The sequence below is a fragment of the Parasteatoda tepidariorum genome, chromosome 9, assembly GCF_043381705.1.
Source record: "Parasteatoda tepidariorum isolate YZ-2023 chromosome 9, CAS_Ptep_4.0, whole genome shotgun sequence".
Classification (NCBI taxonomy): domain Eukaryota; kingdom Metazoa; phylum Arthropoda; class Arachnida; order Araneae; family Theridiidae; genus Parasteatoda; species Parasteatoda tepidariorum.
The window spans coordinates 59,997,472-60,024,253 of record NC_092212.1 but is presented as its reverse complement, the minus strand read 5'-3'; the positions used below and the strand labels follow the sequence as shown (position 1 = coordinate 60,024,253).

At 28.6% G+C, this 26,782-nt stretch overlaps 1 protein-coding gene across 1 annotated transcript in view; it reads left to right on the top strand.

Moving 5' to 3' along the window:
* The window catches only part of LOC107438073 (SMAD specific E3 ubiquitin protein ligase), a 72,709-nt gene that overhangs the window by 42,829 nt on the left and 3,098 nt on the right, over positions 1-26,782 (top strand). The window contains exons 2-15 of the mRNA XM_016050243.4: positions 2,523-2,561; positions 4,153-4,261; positions 6,153-6,286; positions 7,647-7,812; positions 10,751-10,834; positions 13,626-13,921; positions 15,794-16,043; positions 16,859-17,183; positions 18,226-18,329; positions 18,568-18,682; positions 20,219-20,397; positions 20,933-21,070; positions 24,395-24,515; positions 26,136-26,337. Coding sequence (XP_015905729.1) covers positions 2,523-2,561; positions 4,153-4,261; positions 6,153-6,286; positions 7,647-7,812; positions 10,751-10,834; positions 13,626-13,921; positions 15,794-16,043; positions 16,859-17,183; positions 18,226-18,329; positions 18,568-18,682; positions 20,219-20,397; positions 20,933-21,070; positions 24,395-24,515; positions 26,136-26,337 — 2,262 coding nt within the window. The remainder of the gene's footprint in view (positions 1-2,522; positions 2,562-4,152; positions 4,262-6,152; positions 6,287-7,646; positions 7,813-10,750; positions 10,835-13,625; positions 13,922-15,793; positions 16,044-16,858; positions 17,184-18,225; positions 18,330-18,567; positions 18,683-20,218; positions 20,398-20,932; positions 21,071-24,394; positions 24,516-26,135; positions 26,338-26,782) is intronic.

Genomic DNA, 26,782 nt, shown 5'->3' with positions numbered 1-26,782 from the left:
TTAAATTTCACAGAAACGAGGAAATTAGGTTTTTTTAAACGAAAGAAAAGTATTTTAAACCCATATAGATTTTTTACGAAAATTGTCCGCAAAAAATAACAACTGATATACAGTAGGGAACCGATTATCCGGATAACTGATTTTTCCGGTTTTCTGAATCGCTACAAAAAGCCGTTTTTTTTTATTGTTAAACCTAACTAAAAAAATTTTTTTTGGAACTAATCTTAAAAAGAAGAAAAAACGATGAAGTAGTACACTAATGATTATTTCCAAAATGATGGTAAGGTAAACATCTTTCAAAAAAGAAAGAAAAATCCTAAGAGGAAAAAAAATTTTTTTTTGAAAATGGCGGGAAAATGTATCGAATTTCGTACCGGTTTTTTGGTTTTCCGGTTTTCTGATTTCGGGATAACGGGTTCTGCACTGTATTTTAGTTTGCGAGCCACAAAAAAAGGCTTCGCGAGTCGGAAGCGGCCCGGGGTCCACCAGTTGGTAACCACTGTTCTATACATTTAATAAAAGCTAGTAATAGTTTGTTTTTTTCCCCTTTCGGTGCCACATGGCTTGTTCTATTGTGGTTAAAGTAATTAGAGTGATTATTCACCGGGGCAATTTTAAAGATCATAAAAATGCCTTTTGTTCCCCTCTCAATCGCAACTAACATTATGGTGGGAAAAAAATACATTGGCCATTCGCTGTGATATGCATCCTTTTTCCCGGTAGCTTTTAATGCTATATGCAACTAATGAATGTAAATGAAAAGCCAGCGACCTTGGTGATAGAGGAGAGTAACTTGATTTTTATTTTCTGTTTAGAAATGGCAACAACTTGACCCAATGAAAGGCTTTGCTCTGTGATAGGAATAATTCTTTACGTGACTCTTGTCCCATGCTCTTAAGTTTTCATTCCAATTACTTTTTTTATTTATTTAATTTTCTTTGTATGTGTACATTTGGTGGAGTTGAGATAAAACCACCGTGATCGAGTGTTTAAAGTGTTATTTTCATTCGATTATGCATCTTCCATCTCTGCTTTATATTTTAGCTATGTTTTGATTTAAATTCAACACTTGTTTTAATTTCTTTTATTCATGAATTATTTATTTACTTCGTATGTATTTTTAATTTCATGTTTGCGTATTATTTTTTTTAAACAAACCAGAAAGTCAAACACGTTGATAATAAATTGCGGTCTGCGGAAACTGTTATTTCATATTTATTTCGCATTTTTTTTTAATTCCGGAGAATATATAAAATAATATGTAAATAAAATTTTAGAAATTTGAAAATTAATAATTTAAATCAAATTTTATGAAACGAAACTTTTTCTGGAGGGGGGGGGGGTCAATTTTAGTGTATTAATTTAGTTTGATTTAAATTTTAAAAAATTAAAATTTTAAAAAGAGATAAGTGTAAAATTGCTGTTTTGGAATTAACTAAAGGGCTGTTCTGTTCTTCAATCCCCTGAACTACTTTCGGGGTTTTCTACTCGGTCTACACTCTGACCTCACTTCGTTCCCTTATAAGATACTGATCTATTGTAGTCTAGCTGTGTATTAATAAGTTCTCATTTTAAAATGTTCTAAAATTTGCAACATATAATGTAGAATTCTAAATTTCAGTTTAAGTTTTAAGTTCTTTATTCTGTCATGAACTTGTAAAACGTATGAAAACCTGAGAAAAGGGTAAGATAATAAAAAAAGCATGGTGACAAAACTAATAAAAGTAGAAACCAAAGTTGAAACAAAAATTTTGGTTGAATCGATAAGCAACTTCAAACGTTATTTGACATAAGTTGCGCTAAAATGGGCTATTCCGAAAACTTATGTAAAATTTCTCTATTTAGCAATTTTAAATCTGGAAGTTTAGAAACACAACAGTGACAGAATTAAATGATCTTACGCTGGAAACACCTACATATTTTCAATAGTATTTCTAAACAATGTCTCTTTTGATTCTTTTCTTTAGTTTCACTAAAAAACAATCTTGATTATGTTTAGTGTTCATAGTAAAAATCGCGAAGTGGTAGAAAATTAGGTTCGTGTGCGTTACAGTTAAGATAAGACAAACTATATGCAAAATCTTTGTATTGTATATAAAATATGACAAACTCAACCAGCTACATTGTTTTTCTTTAGATGCGAAGATCTGTAAATGAAAGTGACTCTCTTAACATGCCCTCCCCACTCCTTTTCATATTCTAATTTTTAATGGTATACACTTAGAATCTCTTAGTAAAAATTACAAACTTGACTATGTCATTAGAAACATTTATGTGTGAGAAACATATAACTTAATGTGGCAATATAATAGTCACATTAAGTTTAACTAGATTTAAATCTAAGTTAAAGTCAATGAAAAAATTTATCATAATTTTAATGTTAATGAATGGATTACATTAAATTTTTTATTGTTAACTATGTAAATTTTCTTGTTGCACATAAAGTGATTGTATCATTAATTATTTTTTCTGATTATAATTTTATACTGTAATCTTACACTATTTTTTCTTTTCTTTTTCAGTTCTTTGTGCAAAAAATCTTGTAAAAAGAGATCTGTTTCGTAAGTATAGTTATTTTATGAATGTGCAAAAATTAGCCATCAAAATATATCAACATTTAATTTAACTTGTTTCATATTTCTTATGCTATATTAATCGATTTTATTGATGGCAGAAGCTGACTGGTGCGGCCTTAAATTATTCTGGGCTGTAGTGTCGAAAGAAGAAGTTTTAAATATCTATTTTTTTAAAACATGATTTTTTTGTTCAGATATAATTTATTTTAAATCATTGATTCAAACGTATAAAATAATTTATTTTCTTTTAAATGCATATCTTGCTCGTGTATAGTTGCCATGAATTAACCACAAGTCCATTTCTCTTAATCGGCTCTAATATTAACCTTCTTTATTTTTCAACCATTTTATGCACCACCAACAATCATAATTCCATACTAATTTCATGTTGACTACTATATTTATTGCATATATATTACCCTGTATCAAAAGAGCACTTCTCAAAATTTTTCTTTTTAGTTTCTAATTTTATTATGGTAATAGCATATTGGTTTATGCACGAAGGTATATTTTTTTTTGGCGTTATATTTCTAGCACTTTTTGTTACATATACAATTTTGCAACAAGAAAGACAAAGAAAGGAGAAGCATATTTATAGTCAGTGGTTTAGTTGAAGGATAATAATTGTATAATTTCTAATGATATTTGTTTAGTTCCAGCAAACACGCCTAAAAATGATACTGAGAACTCAGACTAAGCAATTTTTTAAAAATATTTAAATCTTAATTTATATTGAAATTGACTTACAATTACTAATATTCCCACTTTCTAAATAATCCATAGTTCAAAAGGTAGATAGAGTAGGTTCAAATATACAGTAGGTTCTCGACAATCCGGTCTGAAGTGGCAGAAGACCAGGTGGAAGGAATTTCAACTTCTTAGCCCTCTCTTATTTGATAAAAAATGCATGTTATACATTTTAAGATAAATGATTATAGTATAAAAATACCCAATGTTTATTATTTAACTGCACAACTGATGACTTATAGTTTGTCTAGAATAAGAACTCCTTCAAACATTCATCTGGACCTCTGGCGGTTACTATGACGGAATATGACTATTTTAAGTAGGGGTGCGGGGTCACTGTTTTGGCGAGAGAAAGGGAATCTCTTTCTTCGGTCTAATGTGTTAGTCCTAGAGCGGATAGTCGTAAGCCACATAATTCTGACCCCACTCTCATTAAAAAAGAGCTGTTTTTAAATTTTAGATTTGTTTCTTTAAAACCACCAAAATTCATAACTGAGTTTCAAGTCCAAAATTTCGTCTGTTCGTTTTTAACTTATATTAATGCAAACAGCTAAAATGTAGTAAAGAAATAAATTCTCTATTCTTAGTTCAGATATCATCTCCACCCAGTTCTTGAAAAATGTTTGAATTAAAATCTATAAACTATGGGTCAATTGTTCAGTCTTTAAGAACTGGTGTTGGTTTGTGATAAACAGTTTGCAGCTTAAAATTATGTTAAAATAAGGATAGAAAAAAATCAATAAACAAGTCAATGCCACTGATATCTATATACTTGTTTAAAAAATATATCTTGACGACTATAACTGCATTTCCTCCTTTTCTTATTCAGGTTTACCCGACCCGTTTTGTAAAGTTAGCGTTGATGGATCAGGTCAGTGCCATTCCACAGATACATGTAAAAACACACTGGATCCCAAATGGAATCAACATTATGATTTGTAAGTAGAATGCAAGCAGTACCTTTAATTATTACTAAACAACCGAGGTACCTGGTTAAAAAAATTTCTGTATATTTATTGATCTTTAACTTATATATTTTTTAAGTTACAGTTGTAACATGGTGTGTAGCGTTTTTAAAAAGTACTTAAAGGCTCTTATTTTCAATTTTCGTTTTTTAAATGCCCTTAAAGGTGGTTTTTTCTTTGGGTGTTTTTAAAAAGTGCCTAATTTTCCGTTTATGTTTTTTTAAAAATTTGACCATGTCGATTTTTAACACGTATTATGCAAAATCGTCATTTTCACCTTGTTCTATTCAACATTTTCACAATTCATTCAACCACAATCCATTTCAATGTACTGATGGTCCATAGCGTATGAAAGCGCCAATTATTTTACGTGTTTAAGGAAATATTTCCGAGTCCGCAGTGCGCCTACTGAGCTGAGTTCAGCGAGATTCTTGCACTCTCATGTGCAACTCTTCTGCATTTTGTAAGATATTCTCCATTTCAGGCTTCATTTTCCACCCTCTGATATCGAACCGAAAAATCTCTCAATCTCTTTATGGTGGCTAACATAATCAAGAAAAGAATTCTTTATCAGAAACTAGTTATTTTATCATGATCATGTAAAGTCTTTGAAAAATATTTTGCATTTTGTTAATGTATATAGTACTTAAAAATATTTTTTGCTGAAAAGGTGCTTATTTTTTGTTGAAAGATTTGGCTACACACCCTAATTTTTAATTTGTTTTTGTTTGTGTGAAAGAGGTACCTGGGTAAAGAATTTTCTGTATGTTTGTTGATCTTTCTATATTTATATTATGTCTTAAGTTACAGTTGTTATTTTTAATTTTTTTGTTTTTGCCTCAAAATAATTCGTACAAAAAGAGTTTTTTTTTATATAAGGATAATGTAAAGATAAATAAGTCTTGGATTCTATCTTTTATGATCCAGAAAACCAAAGAGATTTATAAACATTAAGTGAAAGCACAGTGCCTCATATCCCTCAAAAATCTGAGGTCCATGTGTCTGTTGGGAAGGTGAAGTTATCTTTTGAAGTCATCTTAAAAAGTAATCTACCAAAGCGTCAGACTATCACTGGTGTCTTTTACTGCATATCTGCCATTCAAGAAATAATGAAGTTTGATTACCAATTGCATCTGTCTCATGAAAATGCACCTGCTCACCATCTCCAGATGTAATTGAGGAATTATAAAGTGCAGTTTTTAAAATTTTGCTACATTCAACTGATTCTTTTGATCTTGCACCAAATTACTTTTTCTTATTCCTATAACTCAAAATTTGTTTTTTCTCAAAATTAAATGGAATTCTGTTGTAAGAATAATTATTTCTAGCGTAATCTACAGAGTTTTTCAAAAATGACCCTCAAAAGGGTAATCAATGCTGGCAATTTCCCCTGTTGTTAATTATGTTATTTATTATTTTATTAGATAAGTTCTAATTAAATAATAAATAAATATTTAGATTCCATATTTGTTATTTTTAAAATCATTTAAAATATGTGATAAATGTGTTATGATTTAGATAAATTTAAATTAAAAAGTCATTGCTTATTAAGCACAAACATTTTAGTTCATTCCTAAGTTCAATTCTTAATATTTTAAAATTAATTCAAATAAGTATTGCTATGTTTTATAGGTCTTTTTATTTTCAAATTTTATTTTATTTTTCAGTTAAAAATTTTACCATTGTTGTCAATTTAATAAAAATAGGAGTATATTCTTATGTTTACTTGTAAATTATCTGGGTGTTTTCTCTTAATTAAAAGAACATTGATTTTTCTAAAGAAATATTATTTATTGTACTGTTTATATGTATGTACACATTATACTTAATTAAACTGTTTACCAATGGAGCATTCTTTTTTTAGGTACATAGGAAATAATGATTCCATTACAATTAGTATATGGAATCATAAAAAAATTCATAAAAAACAAGGTGCTGGTTTCTTAGGTTGTGTTCGAATTATGACCAATTCCATTCAGCGATTGAAAGATACAGGATGTGAGTATTGTTTATTCTTTAAATGTTGTTTGATTGTGTCTGTTACATTTATTTCAAAATAAAGTACTTGGTATCTTTAGTGTTCTGATTTCCACCTAAAAGAACTAAGAAAGATACAATTTTCATGGTGCCCTAGTGCACGTTTTGCTTTTGAGTAAGAATTAGTTAACATTTTATGATATTGTACATTGAATATCATTTATGTTATGCAGTATAGTCTATTGCCATTGTTAAATTAAAGTGTTCTGTGCTCCAAGGCTAATAAGTAATGTGGAGATCTATTTATCATAAAAATGTTAATATCTTTACAAAATTATATGAAAATCAAGTACATAATGATAATAATTAGCTTATGTTAGGTTGATAAAAACGTTAATTAATGTGACCAATATTTTATTAATTGAATTAGATTTTATTTATTTTAAAAAATTCATTGAAAAAAAATAACTTATGGAAAATTTCTACAAATTGAGTCAAAACGAACTGGGTATACAGGATTTAAATTGCTTTTTTTATATTAAAAAGAAAACATTAATTTAAAACAACTTAATTTTAAAAAATATATATTTATTTCTGTCTAGATGTATTTTTTAACAATGTAACTAAGAAAAATGTTGTTTTGGTTGCGATTCCCNCCCCCCCCCCCTCATTGATTATGAAGTTTTTACACTAAGAAATAATAATAGGAAGATGTGTGTAAATTATTATATTTTAAATTATAATTTTCCATTTGCCCTAAGTTAAATAATTGGATGATCATATGCATGTTTCACTTATACCCATTTAACTTATGTTTATTTAAATACCAGTGCTTTTAAAACTTATTAAATATGCTGTTAGTGTATATCAATTATTAAAAAAAGAAGAAGACTTGTTCGACTTAGAGTAACTTAAAATAATTAATTTTTTCTGTAATGTTTTTTGATCTAAACTGGTTTCCCTCATTGAGAATATCTAACTGATAAAGTGCGTCTTGTCTTAACTTGAACATAATTAACAATAATTTTATTTATTAAGTTATTAATACATAAAATTATAATATTAAATAAAAATAATTTCTATTTCCGCTGCAATATTGTTTCTAAATGATATTAAGTAATATCATATTCATTTGTTGATAAATGTAAAAAAAAAAATTATAATAATAGTCTATTGGAAATTAAATATATCTAATTTTTAAAAAAAAATCATTATTGCCAACCCTGAAAGTAATATGACTTGTTAAATTGTATATGTATTGAAATTGGAAACAATTTTTTTTACATAACGTTTAAAATTCAATTGTCTAGTGTAAATACGTGTTATGTGTAGTGTAATACGTGTTATGTTTATATGCATTATGTTTGTATCTTTATTGTAGATCATCGACTTGATCTAGTAAAAGGACATGTAGATGATTCTGAACAAGTCAAAGGCCAAATTGTAATCAGTCTGCTGTCTCGAGATGGGCGAGGCTCCGGTAGTGTCAATGTAGTAATGGATAGATTGGGCAATCTAGCTTTATCACCTGACGAACTACCCGAGGGGTGAGTGTAATTACAAAATTGTCTTTTGGCTTAAAAAAAAAAAGTTTCATCTATACTGCAAAGAAATGTGATGAATTTTGTATATTATGTTGAGTAGTGTTTACTTCAGGATTTTATTTTGAACTTTTAACTCTTTTTAAAAAAATTGATGGCAACAAATGAAAAATAAATTTGTTCATTTTGATGTTGTTCATTTCCTTTGAAATTTAATTTGATGTTGTGTGGTTTGAATGATGATGGGATTCCAATCATTTAAGAACCGGTACTGTTTAAATTTGCATTATTTTTTTAAAGAAAAAAATAATTATGAAACATAAAATAGTAGGTATAAAAAAGCATTTATTTTAATTTGAAATGAATTATTTTTTAAGTATTTCCGATTGACTTTTTGGTTTTTTCTTGCTTTTTCCACTTCCTTGTTTTTCACTTCAGTATCTTAGGCATTGTGGTTAGGTCATAGCCATATTATAACCACTGGCTTTGGGCCCCAGTCTTTCAGAGGTAATCCTAGTCTCGTTAAGGAAATAATCATTATATTCCATTTATTTTTTACAATCAATCTGCTTCTTCTGTGCATGCAAATGGAATTCATGAGGCTTAATCCTCTTTCAGCTTCTGCAGAACTTATAGCGACAGTTCTAAAAATATTCTTCTCTTTCTAAATACTCTTAGGAATTATATGATTATTCGTGTACCCAAAGCATTTTCAATATAATCTCTATAGTCATTGATGTCTATTCAATACTTGAAAGTGTTTTAAGAAAAACTGTTGAAGCAGTCGATATTTAGCTTCTCTCCAAATTCAAAATATGTCTTCAAATTTCCATTGTTTCAGTTCTAAAGATTTTATGAAACCTAGTCGATTGTGATCAGACTTGTTTGGCACGTTAATGAATTATCAGTGTTCATTAATATGATTTGAAGATTATGAATAATGCTATCTATGAACTTTCCCCATGGCAAACCAAACACTAGAATTTCGAGTTCTCACTAAAATCAATACATTCAAATTTCTTAGAACTAAATATTTCCGGTAATGTTTTCTCATAAGCTCCATCATTAGTCTTCAGCATTTCAAATTTTCTGATTTAATTAAATCCACATTTCTTTCTTTTAATGTTATGGAAAGCAGAGAGATTTCCATCAAAATATCAGTCCTGTGGGCCAGACTTCTTACAAAATTTTTATTTTCTAGGCATTTCTGCATGCCTGAGAATTTTTCATTTGATTTGAAGAACAAATACAGAGAAGGATAAGCACTCTCGATTGCCACTGATCTTAAACTAATGCTGCCAATCTTCGTCCCAAAACATGTCCAATTTTAGTGATTTCATATCCAAGCTGTTCTGAAATCTTCAAAAATTAAATTTTTGTTTTGTTTGATTGATGAAAAATTATATAAATGTTATCCATAAAAATTTTAAAATGATTTACTTACCTGATTTTTTTTGTAGTCGATTTATCTAAAACAGGCTGAAGAGGATTATTTAAACAATGTTAGACTATAATATTTGGGAAACAATTTGAAATTTGTTCACCGTCGACAGACTTTTTCCCCAATATTACACCATCGGAACACAATGTCATTAGTAATCTGATGAGGAAAGGTGCTATTTCTGAATTTTCCTCTAAACTGTCTTGCTTGGAGACATTTGAAGCCTTAAAATAATAATGCAAATTTTTCAATCCTTCTCTGTTATTTTATCAAGCATTTAATTTTTGTTGTTGTTGGAAATAAAGCCAATATTTTTTGTTGCTGTTTTCTTTGAATCAACCAACCCTCATATTCAGTAAATTTTTTTATTTAAAGATCAAGTTCATCTTCAATGTATGAGAATGGACAGCAATGTTTTGTCAAACAATACACAGTATTAAATATTTTACGTGTTGACTGTATGCATTTTTCATCAAATTGGTCAATAATTTCGCACATTGGGTTTATTTTTGACTGTTCAAAGTTTTCCTTACATAGTGATATTTTGAATTGAATTGTTTTTTGATTTTTTCTTCTTCTTAAAGATACTTTTTGGTTCTTTTTTTACATTTTCTGATAGCTTCACATGGTATTGTTTCCATTCTTTAGAAACATGAAGTGATATTTAATTTGTGTCAGTAATCACAGCCTAATTTACATTCGACTATTTATCCCTTTTTTTCTTCTTAAAAATATTGAAATTGTTCCTAAACCTGCATTAATAAAAGATTAAGTTTCATTTTCCTGCTTATCATTTAATGTTTCTTCTGTATTGTCGTGGTTTTCTGTTTCTTGTTCTTTCAACTAATTCAGATTTGTTTTGGAATATTAAAAAAAAGTTGTTCACAAAACTTAGTTGCTCTTTCATTTTTAAGTTAGTTAAACATAATTACAAGAATAATTGTTGGAAATATTTTAAATGCTTCAAAATAGTAAAAATCCACAATACACTTATTCCTGCAAACTTTGAATCAAACTCCTGCCGAAATGTAATGCTTTAAATTAATTGTATGGGGAAATTTTAGGACCTAATATACAGTACTTTAGAAATTTTAAGAACTGGTACGTGCGTACCAGCTGAATATCATCATTGGATCTGAATCGCAATAAAATAAAAAATAAATAATTCTGATATTTCGATTAATTAATAGCCATTTTCCATTAACTATTTTCATTCTGATTCTACCCTTTAGCATAGTTTTGCAAAAGATTATTTTTATTGATTCTAGTAGAAATAATTTTAAATAATTTTATTTATTTATTTATCAGTTTCACACTAAAGCAATGAATCTACTAAAAATATTCTACTATTGAAAGGAATGTAAAATAACCTTGTTTTTTTTTTTATATAGAATTTAGAAGGAGAAAAATTAACTTCTAAAAAAATTGCTTGCTTAAGTATTAATATATACATTGAAGAAATCTAACAAAGCTAAGTTTTTTGACTTATTGATTTTTTTTCAGCTGGGAAGAAAGGAGAACAGCTGCAGGGAGAGTATATTATGTTAACCATTTTACAAGGTCTACACAATGGGAAAAACCCACTAGGTACTACTGTGGATTTTTATTATTGATCCTTGATAATAATTCTATACAATTGTTCAATATTATTGTTTCTTAATGTCAATGATAAAGGTAAAGGGTAAGTTCCACTTACCTTTTCTATAGACCGTGGTCTTAACTTTCTGTAACTAGATATTATTGTGGTGAGGCTGTGGTATTATCTACACATCATATTAATTCTGAATAAACATTTATTTTTTCTTATCTATAGTGTATATAAAAAGAAGATTAATCCATTATCGGCCAAAGGTGCTCTAACTCACCAATTCAATAAATATTTTTTTATTAATACTGTGATGTATATTTTTCACTAATTTTATTTTTCTGCTATTGTCAAGGATTCTTAAGACATTCAAAAACTAATAATAATTCAAATGAAGTAAACACTTTCTGTTCTGAAAGGCTGTTGAGAAATTTTTAAACTATTAAAATTTTTTAACTTAAAACGGTTATTCACGAATGAAATTTTTTTAAAGTATATAATTATTAATTGTGAGATTTATCATTATGTTTTTATAATGGATTAAAGTTGCAAGTCAGTAAATAAAAAAAACAAGCAATCAACTAAATGGTGTGTTCATCGATTTGGTGAATGGTGCATATACGCCCCATTTTATTTCTTAAATAAAATATAATTTTTTATACAAAAATTATTTGTGTGTCTTGATGAATGTAATGTAAGCATATTTCAATGAAAATACTGCATTTTATAAAATGTATATGCTTGGCCTAAAATAGGTTAATATTTTTAAAAAAATGATACATGAATTTCATTATTAAAAAAAAGTGATGAGTGTTAACAGCAGTTAATTGCAGCAAGCCACATCTTGATCTTAATTCCAACTAACTTGAAAATTATTTGAGATGAAAAAGGTTATTTTTTTTTCACCATGCTCACAGCGCCATCTGTTTTTATTATGAGGGCTTAGGATAACAATGCAAAATTAATTTCTAGCATTACTGCCTGCTTGAAATATTACAATTAATCTATTTTCAAGCAAGTAGTAACGTCAGAAATCAAATTAGCATAACATTGTTATCCTAAGCCCTCATAATAAAAAAAAAAACAACAGATGGCACTGTGAGCATGGTGAAAAAATAATAACCTTTTTTCCCTCAAATAATTTTTAAGTTAGTTGGAATTAAGATCAAAATGTGGCTTGTTCTAATTAACTGTTGTAAACACTCATCACTTTTTTTAATAGCGAAATTCATGTATAATTTTTTTTTTAACATTAACCCATTTTAGGCCAAGCATATGAATGTTATAGAATGTATTATTTTCATTGAAATATGTTGGGCCGGGATAGCCTGGTTGGTAGGGCACTGGGCCCACGTTCAAGAGATCATGGGTTCGATCCCCGCCGGCCGAAGACTCCCTGTGTAGTAAATGGTGACTGATGCATGTTAAATCTGTCTGGTCTCAAAGTCCTCCATGTTCCTATAACAAATCAATACCTCTGGGGGTAAGATCCAGGAGTTTCCTTATCTTCTGGTTTGTTTAAAAAGTTACAAGGCTACAAAAACATTAGTAGTCGTAAACCCAAAATTAGGTTGGCTGTTTAACGACGGATATTAAAAAAAATAAATCTATTTTCTTTTCAATAGTTAAATTTGAATTGTTACCTAACATCGAGCTGACACTATACAGTGATATGCATTTTGAAAACTCTTGTACAATTTGTGATTTACATTCATTCAGCGTAAAATCTGTCTTTGATGATTAGAAGTGAGGTATTGCAAAAAATAAAATATACAGCGAAAAACATTGTTACAATCATCTGGGTTAGCATTTAGTGCGAAAATCCTAGATTTCTCCTAGATTACAACAAAGTCATTCCACTTCCGCTACCACAATTTGTCATATATAAGCATACAGTTAAAGCATTTTACTTTTAAATTTAATCCTTTTTTATGTGAGAAGTCTCACAACATGGTCAAGTTCGCATGTAATGTATTATTCGTTATATTAATAATTTTAAAAAAGAGTTCTTAAGCTTTGTTTAAATTAGATATTATATGTCTAGCTCCTGGAAAACATTTTAAGGAAATAAATTTTTAAAATTGTAATTCCTCTAATTAAATAAATAAATTATGAAATGAACACTAAAGCAGTAGGTAAATTAATATTGTTACCTTTAATACAAACACGAAATGGATATATACATTAACATTGCCTTTGACTTTTAGCATTAAATGCCATCTGTCAATTAATTCAATATTCTTCCAAGGAAAAAGTTATAAATATTGATTTTTTTCAATGTGTCCTCCCGCTTATGGTAAATGTAATAATATGTAGTTGAATAATGTGTAGTTGAATAATATAGTGAAAATATAGTTATTAACACTAGATTGCCCAAGGAAGTCATTTTGACTGCTTTTTAATTTCAATTAGAGAAACAATGATGTATATTATGACAAAATTTATTAGAATTTTGTAACTTTTATAATTATTTTTATTGATGATATTTACTAATAACTTGTTATATAATTGAAAATGATACCAAAAATATTAAAAATTAATTTTAAACAAATTTCTTTATACAATAGTTGTTCTTTCACAATGCAGTCTTTTTGACTGCTTTTGGGCAGTATAGGTATTTCAGTCCTTCTAGTGTTAAGTCCCCAAGGGAATTTTCCTAGTCCTCTGGGCGACCTGAGCCTGGATTTTGTTGGTGTCTGATAATTAATGTGCTATGCTTGCATTATAGCTGCATCTTTTGTTTATACATCATCCACAATGCCAAAATTTAATTTTGCTTTTCTTTTTTTGCAGAACTGCTTATGAACCAGTTCAATCCAACGGCCATAACAACAATAATAACAGTAGTCGACCTACTTGTAGTCAAGTGTCTAGTAATGCTATTTCAAATAATACCACAACGAACTATTCTTCTAATTCAAATTCTAATTCCAATACCAATCATAGTAATGTTAGTAATTCAGAGAGTACAAACCATATTACTAATGGTGTGAGCAGTAGTGGGCACTCAAGAAGAAGATCAACTAGGCATCGGAATTACTTGTCAAGAAATCATCTCCATCTAGCTGTTGAATTACCTGATGGTTATGGTAAGTTCTGCTTATGTGGTTTTAAATATCTCTATTTAATTTCGATGTTAATTTTAAAGGTTATTTTATCAGGATCACCCAAATCAAACCAAATATGATGCGAAACATCACTTTAAATTGTTAGCCACAATTTCTTCATTTGGTTGCTGTGTGTGGACGCTAAGAAAAAGAGATTAGTTAGTGGATTAATTAATTATTAATATTTTATACCTCTGCATATTATGAAATGATAATTAAGGCAATTATTGTCTTACAATTCCGTAGGTTCTCATTGAACAGATAATCACATATTATGATGATTAATAAGCAAATGACAACCACATATCTTTAACTGTGGTTAATATAATGTTAATAAAAGAGTTATTATGAGAAATATTTTTTTTATCTTCATTTTTTAAAATTCTCCCTTGTTATTAGATTTTTTGTTTTATCTTAGAAAATTAAAAGCTTAGTAATAAAAGTAGTGTTCTTTTATTGTATTAAAAAATCATCACATTTTTAGTTATCATTTTACTACTATTAAATGTTTAATGAGTTATAATTAATTTTGATCCATTTATATTTTCTTTTATAATGCATTTTATGTAAAACTGTATTTAGTCAATATACGCAATCAAATTAATGAATTTTAAGTAACTGTTTAAAATTCTGAAATAATATTAAGCATTAACTTTTGCAACATTGCTAAATAATTTCCGTTGGAAAAAAAAATTATATATTTTTTATTTTTTTGTAATCAAATTTTATTCCTCTAGAATCTGAAAATAAATCGATGTTTTAAAAACAATAAAAAAAATTTAGGATCTTTTAATTTGATTGTTTTGAGTTTTGATATAACAATCTGTCAATTTGGATGTTTTTTCAAGAAAAAAAATATGAATGTGAAGCAATTGTATCGGTGAGGGTGAGCAAATCAAGCAGGTGCGGTCATTCCCTTTTGTTAAATATTGTTATAAACAGCTCTGTGACCAAGGGCGCCGGCAGCGGGGTGCAAGGGGGTGTACTTGCACCGCCCTGACTTTTTTTAAAAACAAAGAGATACAGAAAAACAATTATGTTATAAAATTTCTTTATTTAACATATTTTTATTGAAAAACAAATAATTAAGTAATTATTGATACATAACAATTAAAAAATTGTTTAATCAAACAAGAACTGTAATTGTCTTGTTTGCTGTCCAAATCTGTTTATAACTTTTTCAATGAATTCTGAGTCGTCTTTAATTCTTTTCTTATGCACACTGAGCATGCACAAACTTGGCAGATATCTAAGCTATATTTTTAAATTTCATTTAATAAACTATAAGTAATGTTATATTTTCTATTAGTTATTTAGTTTAACAAAGGTGTATATCACAAACTGACTTCTCACAACTGTAAAACTTCATCAACACAGTAAATACCAATGTTAAGCGTGCACAAACACGTTAGTATACGAAACTACTGTTTGTTGTTATTTGTGTTTGAAAGTCAGTAGCTACGCCAGCGCCATCAATACAGTTTCTCGTGGCAAAATTTGAAAGTACAAGAAATTCGTACTTTTTTTTAAATATCTTGTTAATAATGAGGAAATGTATCTTGAAAAAATTAACAGATGAAAGTATGTGTAATAACAAAACAACATGTAATAACAGAATAATTGAAGAAAAGAAAATTTGGAGGGGGGTAGTTTTTAAAGGGTTGCACACCCTTTTATATTATTCTGCTGGCGCTCTTGTCTGTGACCCTATTCAAACAGAATTTTAAAAAACTTTGTTAGTGTTAGAAAAATCTCATGCACAAGCCATTTTAAAACTCTAAGCGTGTATAAAAGGATATTTTATGATAATGCGTTTACTGTACAGGATTTGACCTCTTTATTTTTTTTCTTCAGAAATACGGACAACACAACAAGGTCAAGTGTATTTTTATCATGTTGCTACTGGTGTTAGTACGTGGCATGACCCAAGAGTTCCTAGAGATTTAGCTGGTATAAATGTTGATGATTTAGGACCTCTTCCTGATGGTTGGGAAATGAGGCGTACTATGAATGGACGTTATTACTATGTTGACCACAACAATAGAACTACACAATTTACTGACCCTCGACTCTCTAGTAACTTGGCTGTGCAAAATATGCTCAAGTAATTATAACCCTTTATTATTTATCTTATTACAATGTTTTTGTTTTTATTTTGCTTTTAAAAATTGCAGCAGTAACATGAAAAAGTTAAAGATGAAGTAAATTAAATTCAAAATTCGTAATCACTATGAAGTTTAAACTTCATTTTCTCTCTCTCTTGTTTGCTTACTTATATCATTATTACTTGTAATATCTCAGAACTATGTTTTTATCCTTTTGCCAACTTTTCAGCATGAAACGTGTGAGCTCTCAGAATCAGAGCACATTTGAAAGTATTTAAACTTTGTAGTGGATAAAATGTTTTGAAATCAAACATAAAATTTTAGGCAATATATTTTCTAATTTTATGGCAACTGTATTTTTTGTTATAACTTTTTCATCAATATTAAAATTGGATTAGGAAATTGAGAATCTGATTTCTGTATATTAGACATAATGGTTGAACCAGATCTAGAAGAAATGTTTCCTAAGTTTCTGAAAATCATGAATTAAATATTATTATCTTTTTAAGTTTTAATTCTTTTTTGTTATAATTTTTTTAATTGTATTAATGTTAAAAGAATTATGACTCAACTAACTATGGAATGGAAACTATGAACTGGATAATTCAAAAAGTCAGCAGTATAATTATTGTTTACATTTCAAAAACTGATGTAATTTGGAGCACGCTCCATAAGCTCTATGTCGTGAAACATTTTCATTTACTTTTTTTATAAATCTATAAGAAAAACTTTTGTAATGATTTGAGATTTATGTTTAGGTAATATAATCAATCATATAATTTAACTGTAAGCTTGATATTATTGTTTATTTCAGCACAAGAAGAAGTAATGGAGTGGATGATAATGCACCCATTCAAAATGGCAGAGTACCGCCTGCAATTCCAGATTCTGCACCACCTGCTATCCCATCTTCTACCCCTAATCCTAGTGCCAATAGTCTAAACAATCAGCCTCCACCACTGCCTCCATTTCCTTTCCACCCCTCTATTCCACTCTGCCTCGATGGTTCAGATACTCCTGTTTCCAAACAGAGGAGAGATCTAGTTCAGAAACTTGCTGCCCTGAGACAAGAACTGCATGCGTTACAACCTCAATCTGGTCATTGCCGCCTAGAAGTTTCTAGAGAAGACATATTTGAAGTAATAATTATGATCTTCATTATGCATTAATATTTTACTTCATTATGCTTTAATTTTTGAAAGTGAAGAGGAATATGTATAATAATAAACCATTATATTTGTCATAATTGCCCAGGATGGGTTAAGTTCTTATGTTAAAAAGTCCTCTAGACATGGTCTGCTTGTTCCTTACTGTTCATTTTTAATCAATTTAATCGACTCATTGTAATTTTGACCTTGTTGTTTGACTTTTTGCATATTTTCTATTCCCAAAATAGTCATTTTTTAAATGTTTGTTTCTCAAGAAGAGCTGTTTGGCCAGGTCCCTCTAAATTATGTAAATTGAATTTGTGCACAAAAGTGTATACTTTATAATTCTTTTTTTTTTACTATTAATAAATTAAGTAAACAGAAAATATTAAATAATTATAATAAATCATTTTTTACATAAATCTTAGGGTAAACAAGTTTTATAATTATGTGGATAATAATTTAAATCACTTCCATAATTTTGGAGGTCTGGTGAAATATGCAAAGGGGGGAATTAACTTTAAGTAGCCTAAATTTTTTATTTCTCTCCTATCTTAAATATTGGGACTATATTTTCCAGATTGCAGCTATTTTAAGGAGCAAGAATCAAATTGGTGGGAGAAAATTTATTAGGAAGAAATATGTTTTTGTGTCCTGAATTTAGGAAGAAATATGTTTTTGTGTCTGATTTCTTCACTTAAAATATTGTATGCATTAATTAATTAGCATATTTTTGGTTAGGCTCTCAAAGCAATAAGATTAAATCATAGTATGTGCAAATCTAATGATTTTATCAAAAGTTGTTAAAGTGTACACTTTTTTATTGAGTACTTTACAAAAGTCCCCAATAGTCACATAGGCTCAAATGCTTTATTGTCGTTTTTACTGGTGTAAAAGATTTCAGAAGCAATTTTCCTTCTTTTTAGCTAAATTTGCAGGGCCACAAGTAACCATATTTTTTTTTCTTTAAGCAATTTATAAGGTATTTTTTAAAACATTTGAGTTTTATTCATGTAGCATCTTAATATTTCAGGAATCTTACCGGCTAATAATGAAAATGAGGCCTAAAGATTTAAGAAAACGACTAATGGTTAAATTCAAAAATGAAGAAGGTCTTGATTATGGTGGTGTGGCTAGGTAAGTTTCAAAACTATTTGTTTTATTATTATTTATGCAAAATTGCAGTAAAATAATGTGTAGAAATGCTTGGTTTAATTACATTATTTTAGACGAAATTTCATTGAATCAACCTATTTTTTAAAAATTGTAAAACATAAATCTGTACGTAGTTTAAGGCTTTTATTAAATTTTAAATTTATTTTAAAATATTATGTAAGTATGAAATGATTTGTTACATTTCTGATTTCATTTTCAGGGAATGGCTTTATTTATTATCTCATGAAATGCTCAATCCTTACTATGGTCTATTCCAATATACTAGAGATGATATTTATACACTGCAAATCAATCATGATTCTTCAGTTAATCCTGTAAGTTTTACATTCTTTGGTGCTAAACTTTTAATGATATTAATAATTAGGTTATGGTAATTATTATGATACAGCTTACAGATAATTATGAGACTTGGCTGGCCACACACTAAGGGAGTGAGTGGTAAGTAAGAGGCATTCGAAAGGCAGATTCATATGCTTTTGTATTACCTTGCGCACATCATTTCTGCGTATCCTAATGTAAACATACAAGAGTGCATCGTCTGTATGCCTCTTTCTTACAGCTTGCTTCCTCAGTGTGTGGCCTGCCTAAGGATTATTTATCAGGTGTGAGTATAAATATACATTTGGTTCTCTATTTTATAACTTTCAAGGTACTATGAAATATTGTTCTAAAGTAAGTAGTTTAGTAGTACAGTAGGGAACCGATTATCCGGAACGATCGGGTTTTTCCGGTTTTCGGAATCGCTACAAAAAGTCGTTTTTTTATTGTTAAACCCAACTAAAAAAACAAAATAAAAAATTTGGAAATAATCTTAAAAAGAAGAAAAAAGCGATGAAGTAATACACTAATGATTATTTCCAAAATGATGGTAAGGTGAACATCTTTCAAAAAAGAAAGAAAAATCCTAAAATCTTATGAGGAAAAAAATTTTTTTTTTAAATGGCGGGAAAATTTATCGAATTTTGTTCCGGTTTTTCGGTTTTCTGATTTCCGGATAACGGGTTCTGTACTGTAATATTATGTAGTTTTCCTAATAAATTGGTTTGATTAGTTTTTTAATTTATTTGTTTATATTTCATTATACAAATCTGGTTTATTAATGTTTGAAAAAGAAGTAAAAACACAGTTAAATTTTTTTTAGAAAATGGAAAAATATGTTGCTTCTTTCAACTGTGAAAATTGTTTCGTGAAAAAAAAAACCTAAACATTAAATTTTTAACTTGATTTCTGAAATGGTTAGTTTATAGTATAACAGTAAGAAAAATGTTTTACTTGAAAATTTTAGGTGTTAGGGGTGTAAATCTAATAATCAAACTGAGGAAGTGACGTAGGATTAAAAGCGGTTATTTGGTATCATATGATTAATTTGAATGTCTGTCAATTTGTCTGTGTCAATAGGAAAAACATTCTCATTTCTCTGTAGCTAAATCTAAAATTATGTATACATATAAAATGTTTTAAATTTTTTTTCTTTTTCTTTTTTTTTTAGTTCATCNTTTTTTTTTTTTTTTTTTTTTTACATTGAAAAAAGTATTTTTTAAAGTTTCAATAATATCATTGTAAATAGTTATTGTAGATTATTTAAGTTTTTCTATATCATTGCAATTATTCTAAAAAACACTTAGTAGTATTAAACTTTGTTATTTGTGTATCCTTCCTGTAAATGGACAACTCATAAGTGGCCAATTTTATCTCTCCCAAGAGTGTCCGTTTAACAGATTTCACTGTATATGCTAAAAAAAAAATTAGATTCTGGTGAATTAATTGTTTTATTACTTTAATTCATGTTTTTAAAACCTAGATGGTTTATTTTGATTATAAAATAATTTTTTTATTTTTTGTTTTGAAAGGAACATCTGTCTTATTTTCATTTTGTTGGGAGAATCATTGGTCTTGCAGTATTTCATGGTCATTACATAGATGGTGGATTCACGTTGCCATTTTACAAGATGCTTCTCAACAAACCCATTACATTGGACGATATTGAAGCAGTGGACCCAGAACTACAAAGAAGTCTCCATTGGATGTTGTAAGTTATTAAATTTGTTCAATTGTACAACTAATTTGTAAAATTGAAAAACTATAAAAGAAATATATTGAAGTAGCAATTTGCAATAGCCTCTGTTTTTTATGGAGAAACATTTAAATCAAAATTTTATGGTTGGAGTAAACAGCTAATCTTAATCTGTTCTAAATCTTTGATTGAAAATCAATTTTGTAAGTCACCTCCTAATATTCCCTACTTTCTAATGCATATTTTCTCAAATTTACTAAAAAGTCACTTTTCAAATGTATCTGGTTTTGAAATATTGTAGCAGTTTATATTGTCAAAGTGCTACTGGCTTTTTATCTTAACCCTTTGCTTATTGCACTTAGCATGGTAAAGCCTGCTGTCCTTTTCCATGTGTTCTACCAGCCGTAAGCAAAAGGCTAATGCGCTTTTTTATTTAGAATAATATATTTAGAAAAATGTAGGTTGTAATATAATTAAAATTTAAGTAAAAGTTTGCCATTTTTAATCTGGAAATTATTTTTCTATCTAACCAAAAATGTTTTATTTTTAGAGACAACAACATTACTACTGTGATTGATACTACATTTTCAGTTGAACAGGATTCTTTTGGTGAAATAAAAGTTCATGAATTGAAACCAAATGGAAAAGAGATTCTTGTGACTGAAGATAATAAGAAAGAATATGTCAGGTTAGACATAATTCACGCAATGAAAATTTAGTCTTATGATGTTCATATCTATTATTAAAGATTGATTAATGACCAATGCTCTACTCTTTTTTAGCTTTAAAGCTTCTGTATTTGGAAAACTAAGCATTATTTGTTTTGTCAGCAAGTACAACACTGAGTATTTTTATATAAGTAATTGTTTTAGGTTTTCTAATGAACTATAGAACTTTGAATTAAATAGTGTTGAAACTTTTTATTGAAACTTATCTTAAAAAGTGAAACTGTACTTAAAAATTAAAATCAAACTGCAAATTTTAATCATTTTGACATTTTAAATAAAAGGGCATGTAATTTGGCTTGATAGAAATCGTGCCATGAGTAATTTGACTTGATAGAAATCGTTGGATTGCTGTTTCAAAATGTCTGTTACTGACTTCTTCACATCATCCTCCAACATGAATGTGATTCCCTTTACCCGTTTTTTTTCAATTGCCCATAAATGTGCAAGGCAACAGGCTTGGGCTCTATGGTGGATGTTGCTGCGTTTCCCACTTGAAACTGCCAGTTTTTCCTTAAACACATTAGAAACATAGGGGGGGGCAAGAATTATAGTGTTACAGGGATGAGATTTTTCCTCTTTTTAGCGGATTTCCGCCTTTTTCACTTTTATCTCTTGAATTTCAGCTTTATATCAAAAAATTCAGATTTTCTAAAAATTTCACATTTTTTAATAAATATTCCGCTTTTTCAGAAAATTCACCGATTTTCAAAGAGAAACAGAAAATTCGAACTACATAGTTACCAATCCTTCCTCATTTTTACTTATTTTAGCTATTTTCTCCCCTTTTACATGCAGCAAATGAGATTTTCTGCATTTTTACCCGTCTGCCAGATAGCTACGATTTTCGTAGTTCAAACGACGCTGCTTCTGACAAGTCTTTTAGAGGTCCCAAGCCTGGAATCTGCTAATATCCCGATTCTTATTCTCACGATTTTAATATTTATTTATTATTTTCCTAACGCCAGGCACTGAACTTTAATGTTTTTCACCGAGGAAGATGCCAGAAATGTTACTCATTTAACGTTATCCAGTGGGCACCTGTGAACCTAAGTCACGGAGGCGAGCGACATTACCCACGCCACACTGCCACATACCTGTTTTACAGGGCGGGCCACATTCACACAATAGAGAACAAAACACAGAGTGAAACATCCATGCCCTGCGCCGGATTCGAACCAGCAGCCAATGGCTTGCAGTCAGGCACGCTAATTACTCGACCATCGGCCGGCACGATTTTAATATCAAACATAGCTTTTCAGATTTGCGTAATATAAAAGTTGCATGTTGCGATTCTTATTCACTCGATTTGAATATTGTACATTGCGATTCTTATATACGAGGTTTAAAAATCCGATATTGTGATTTGTATTTACGCCTTTCTAAGACCAATGTAGCGATTCGTATTCAAGCGAGTTTAAAATTCAATGTCTTGATTTGCTCATGCGGTTATAATATCAAACATTAATTTTCGTATTTATATGTGATTTAAAAATAAGACATTAAAATTCACATTCTAAAAATTATGCATCATAATTCTTATTTATGCAATATAAAAATTATGCATCATGATTCGTATTTACGCGATCTAAAAATTATGAATCGTGATTTGTATTTACACGTTTTAAAAATTCTATATCCCAGTTTGTATTTTCTCATTTTCAAAATCGTATATCTAGTTTCATATTCATGTGATTTCCAAATCCATAATTGTTACTCATATTCACGCAATTTTAAGATCAACTATCGCGATTCTTGTAAGAAGTAAAAAAAATTTTTAAAATTAGTTACTATAAAGGTGACTGTTTTTCTAACGACGATTATTAGTATCAACATCTGAGAAACTGGAAGGGAATATATTCAAAACTAACATTCTGTGCTTGCAAGGAAGAAAAAGTAAGATTTGTCACAAAATGTTTGAAGATGGACTAACGACAAAATATAGCAAACATAAAAGATATAGCAAACAAAAGCAATCACTTAAAAAGTGGTTAATTTTTTTTTTGTTGGAAAAGGAGTTAATTAACTCATCATCAAAATTTTAAATTATAATTGCTGTTATTTATGCTATAAAATGCAAAATTCTTATCAAATGAAAAATAATTATCTAAACAGTTGCTGATTGTCATTTAATTTTTCAAACTAAAATAGCAATTTTGTATGTTAAGGAGTTACTATATATTTCTACTTCACCGTTATTGATATGTTTCACAGGGCTCTAGTTAGATTAGACTATAATATGAACATAATGATTCTGCCCATTGTAGTTTTTTTTTTCCCCAAAATAATTCAAAAAGTAATATTACTGATACATTTGCTATAAATCACATAACAGTATTTATTAAAAGAAATGAAATATTTATGTATATACTCAATAGTTTTTATTTGCTAAACCAGGTAGTTTTTCAAGTAATAAGTCTCTCATGTGAACTGAGGAAAAATATAATTTCCAGGTTTATTTTTTCAATTGGTAATTTTTATTTTCACTAAATGTTAAGTATCAATGTAATCATTTATATAATAATAGATTAGTACACAATTGTATGTCAACACATTATTTATTATCTTAAACTGCCTGGAATTTATTATTAAAGGGTTGCGCTTGCGTAAAATTTACTAGTGTAGAAATTCAGCTTTTTTGCCTTTTGGCTAATCTCATCCCTGAGTATAGTAAAATGACCCCATTTGTCAATTTTCCTGGTGGTTTGTTCTTGATTGCAACAAACAGCCAGTCCAGAGTTTCACACTACTGGATTTGGTCTCACCTGGTTTAGTAATTTCGACCAGTAATAGCCCAAGACGGTCCAACCTTAGGCGTTTATAATCTAATATATACCTATAGGTATAGTAGGTTAGGTTTATAGCTTAAACCTAACTACAGCATACTGTTGGTCTTTAACAGCATGTCAACGTTATTGTGTTTAACCCACTGTATGAGTGCATTGAAAAACTTATATTTTCATACCAACGCTTCACAGTTGAGAGATGTCTATGTTCTATGTGCATACATTGCAAAAAATAAACTGAGTCATTATTATGTGGGGTGGGTTAGCTCGCTTTCATTTGACTCAACCTTGTATTATAAACACCCCAACAATGCATGCTAATAAAAAAAATAGAATTTGATCTTTTTGTAATGTTCCTTAATATTTGTATCTTGGACTGAAAACATAATTCTGTACAAGTAATTAATTATTTAATAAAGTTTTTTAACCTGCATTTAAAATTGCATCTCACAACAACTTAATAACCTAGTTTTTTGTGAAATAATAATTTCTCCATTGCAGGTTATATGTAAACTATCGTTTCATGCGAGGTATAGAGCAACAATTCTTATCACTCATGAAAGGCTTCAATGAGTTGATACCCCAACACTTCTTGAAATCATTTGATGAGAAAGAGCTTGAGGTTGGTATTTTATTTAAAATCTATTTTTAAATAATGAAACCATATTTAAAAACCTAATTGTATTTTTAAAAAAATTTGCAGTTATGTTTTTTGGCTTCAAATTTATTTTATAAAATGTACTTTTTACAGTGCCATTGAAATAATTTTGCATTCTAAAATATTTTTTTAAAATTTTCTGAAACATGTTTAACCTCTTTACTGGTACCTCTTGGTGCAGCGTGTCCTCGTTTGGACCTTGTGCCACTAAACCCTACATTCAATCAATCAATTACTGATACCTCTGGTGCATGTTTACTTCTTTACTTTTACCAGAAATTTTGATTTAAAAAAAAAACATGCATTGTGTCCAACTTAGTGCAGCACATACAGTGTAGGGACAAACCAGTTTAGAGTGAAAAAATTGGCAGATAACGAAGTAGGAGTCAAATATGACTTATTTAATAATTACTTATAAACTGCTAAAATAATTGCTTAACAGATTTCTCAATTTTCATGTATTATTAATATTATGTCATATGAAAGCTAAAAAAGAATGTTGTCTTGTTGTGAATTAATTTTGCTGGTTTTTTTACTTTTTTTAAAACATATTAAATTAATTGTGCACACTTAAGAAATTTTTGGGTTATTGGCTTTCATGTTATATATTGCTGTATTTTACTGCGTGAAAAGTTTAAATTTTTTTTTTACTGCACAGAATATTTAAATTTATTAAGTGGATGGTTTTGGTTGCATCAAGAAAGCTTCTATGTACAGCTTTTTTTGACTTTCTATAACCTATCTAAAATTTAACTAAAAATGTTGAATTTCTTATTGGAATTTAACATAAGTACAAACATTTATATGTAAAAAAAATTTTGAAACAATGCAAAGGACTCTTATAATTTAAGTCAAGTTTTTTTAGAGCTTAAATTTGAAAGGAAAAAATACTATGGCATCTTGTATACATGATTAAGATCATAGAAATCATGTTAATGACTAAACTATTCCATGTGTACTATTCTTGTTCAAAAAATTTAAAATAAAGAAATATTTTTACAATTAAAAGAACATTAATTTTTGGAACTAATTACCCAGTTTTAACAAGATCTTCTAGAAATCTTGTACACAAGGTGAAAAAGTTTGAATTCTGAAAAGAAAAAAAAAATTTAAGGACAAACTTTAAATAATAAATAACTTTCTATAAAATACTTGAAATTCCGTTTTCACTGAGAGGGTTTCAGTATTTTTATTATAACTTTGAAATTTTTTTAAGTGTTATCTTATATTTGGTGTCAAATTGTTTAGAATAAAATAGGTTGTATCATATATATTTTTTTTAATTAAAAATTTTGTTAGGAAAAGCTCTCTAGATCCCCTTAACCATTAAAGCAAAAATGTTTTTAATGGTCTAAGAAAAGAATTTAACCATGCATTAAAATCACTTTTAATACAATTTTTAAAGTAGAACAAGATGTAGAAAATTCTCAAATTGCTTGTTTAAGAATGAATTAAATTTTAAAAATTTTCTGTGATACTCAGAAAATAAAAATCTAAACCATTCCAGTTAAAATTTTGAGTATTTTGTGTTCATTGCATCAATACTTTTCTAACAATAGTCTTTGCATTTTATTTAAACTCTAGCTTGTTATTGGTGGATTAGGAAAAATTGATTTAGAGGATTGGAAAATAAATACTCGCCTGAAACACTGTAACCCTGACACAAATATTGTAAAATGGTTTTGGAAAGCTGTTGACAGTTATAGTGAAGAGCAAAGAGCAAGACTTCTTCAATTTGTTACAGGAAGCTCCCGTGTGCCACTACAAGGATTCAAAGCCTTACAAGGTAAACTTTGCTTGATCTTTTTTTTTTTTTTTTTTTTTTTTTTTTTTTTTTTTTTTTTTTTTTTTTGTAATCTATTTCTTTTACTGACCTAGTGACCAGTTAAGATGAAAATTTGTACTTTTTTCTGCTATAAAAGATTTTTTATGGCATCTTTTTTGAATGAAGACAGTACAAATTGAGTAATCTAGAATATTTAACTTGAAATTAGAGATTAAAGGATTGGGACTTTGTGAAAAGTAGACTTAAAGTTATAATCGAACTACAGCAGTTTGACTGTACACAGAGCTGGATTTATAATAAGGACTAAGAGAACAGTCTAAGGATCCTTATATTTCTGTGGGGCCCCTAAATGTTACAAATACTTTTTGTATATGTTTTTCCTTAAAAACTTCAAATTATGAGTTAACGAAAATTGAATTCAATATAGGCACAAATTCACAAATGT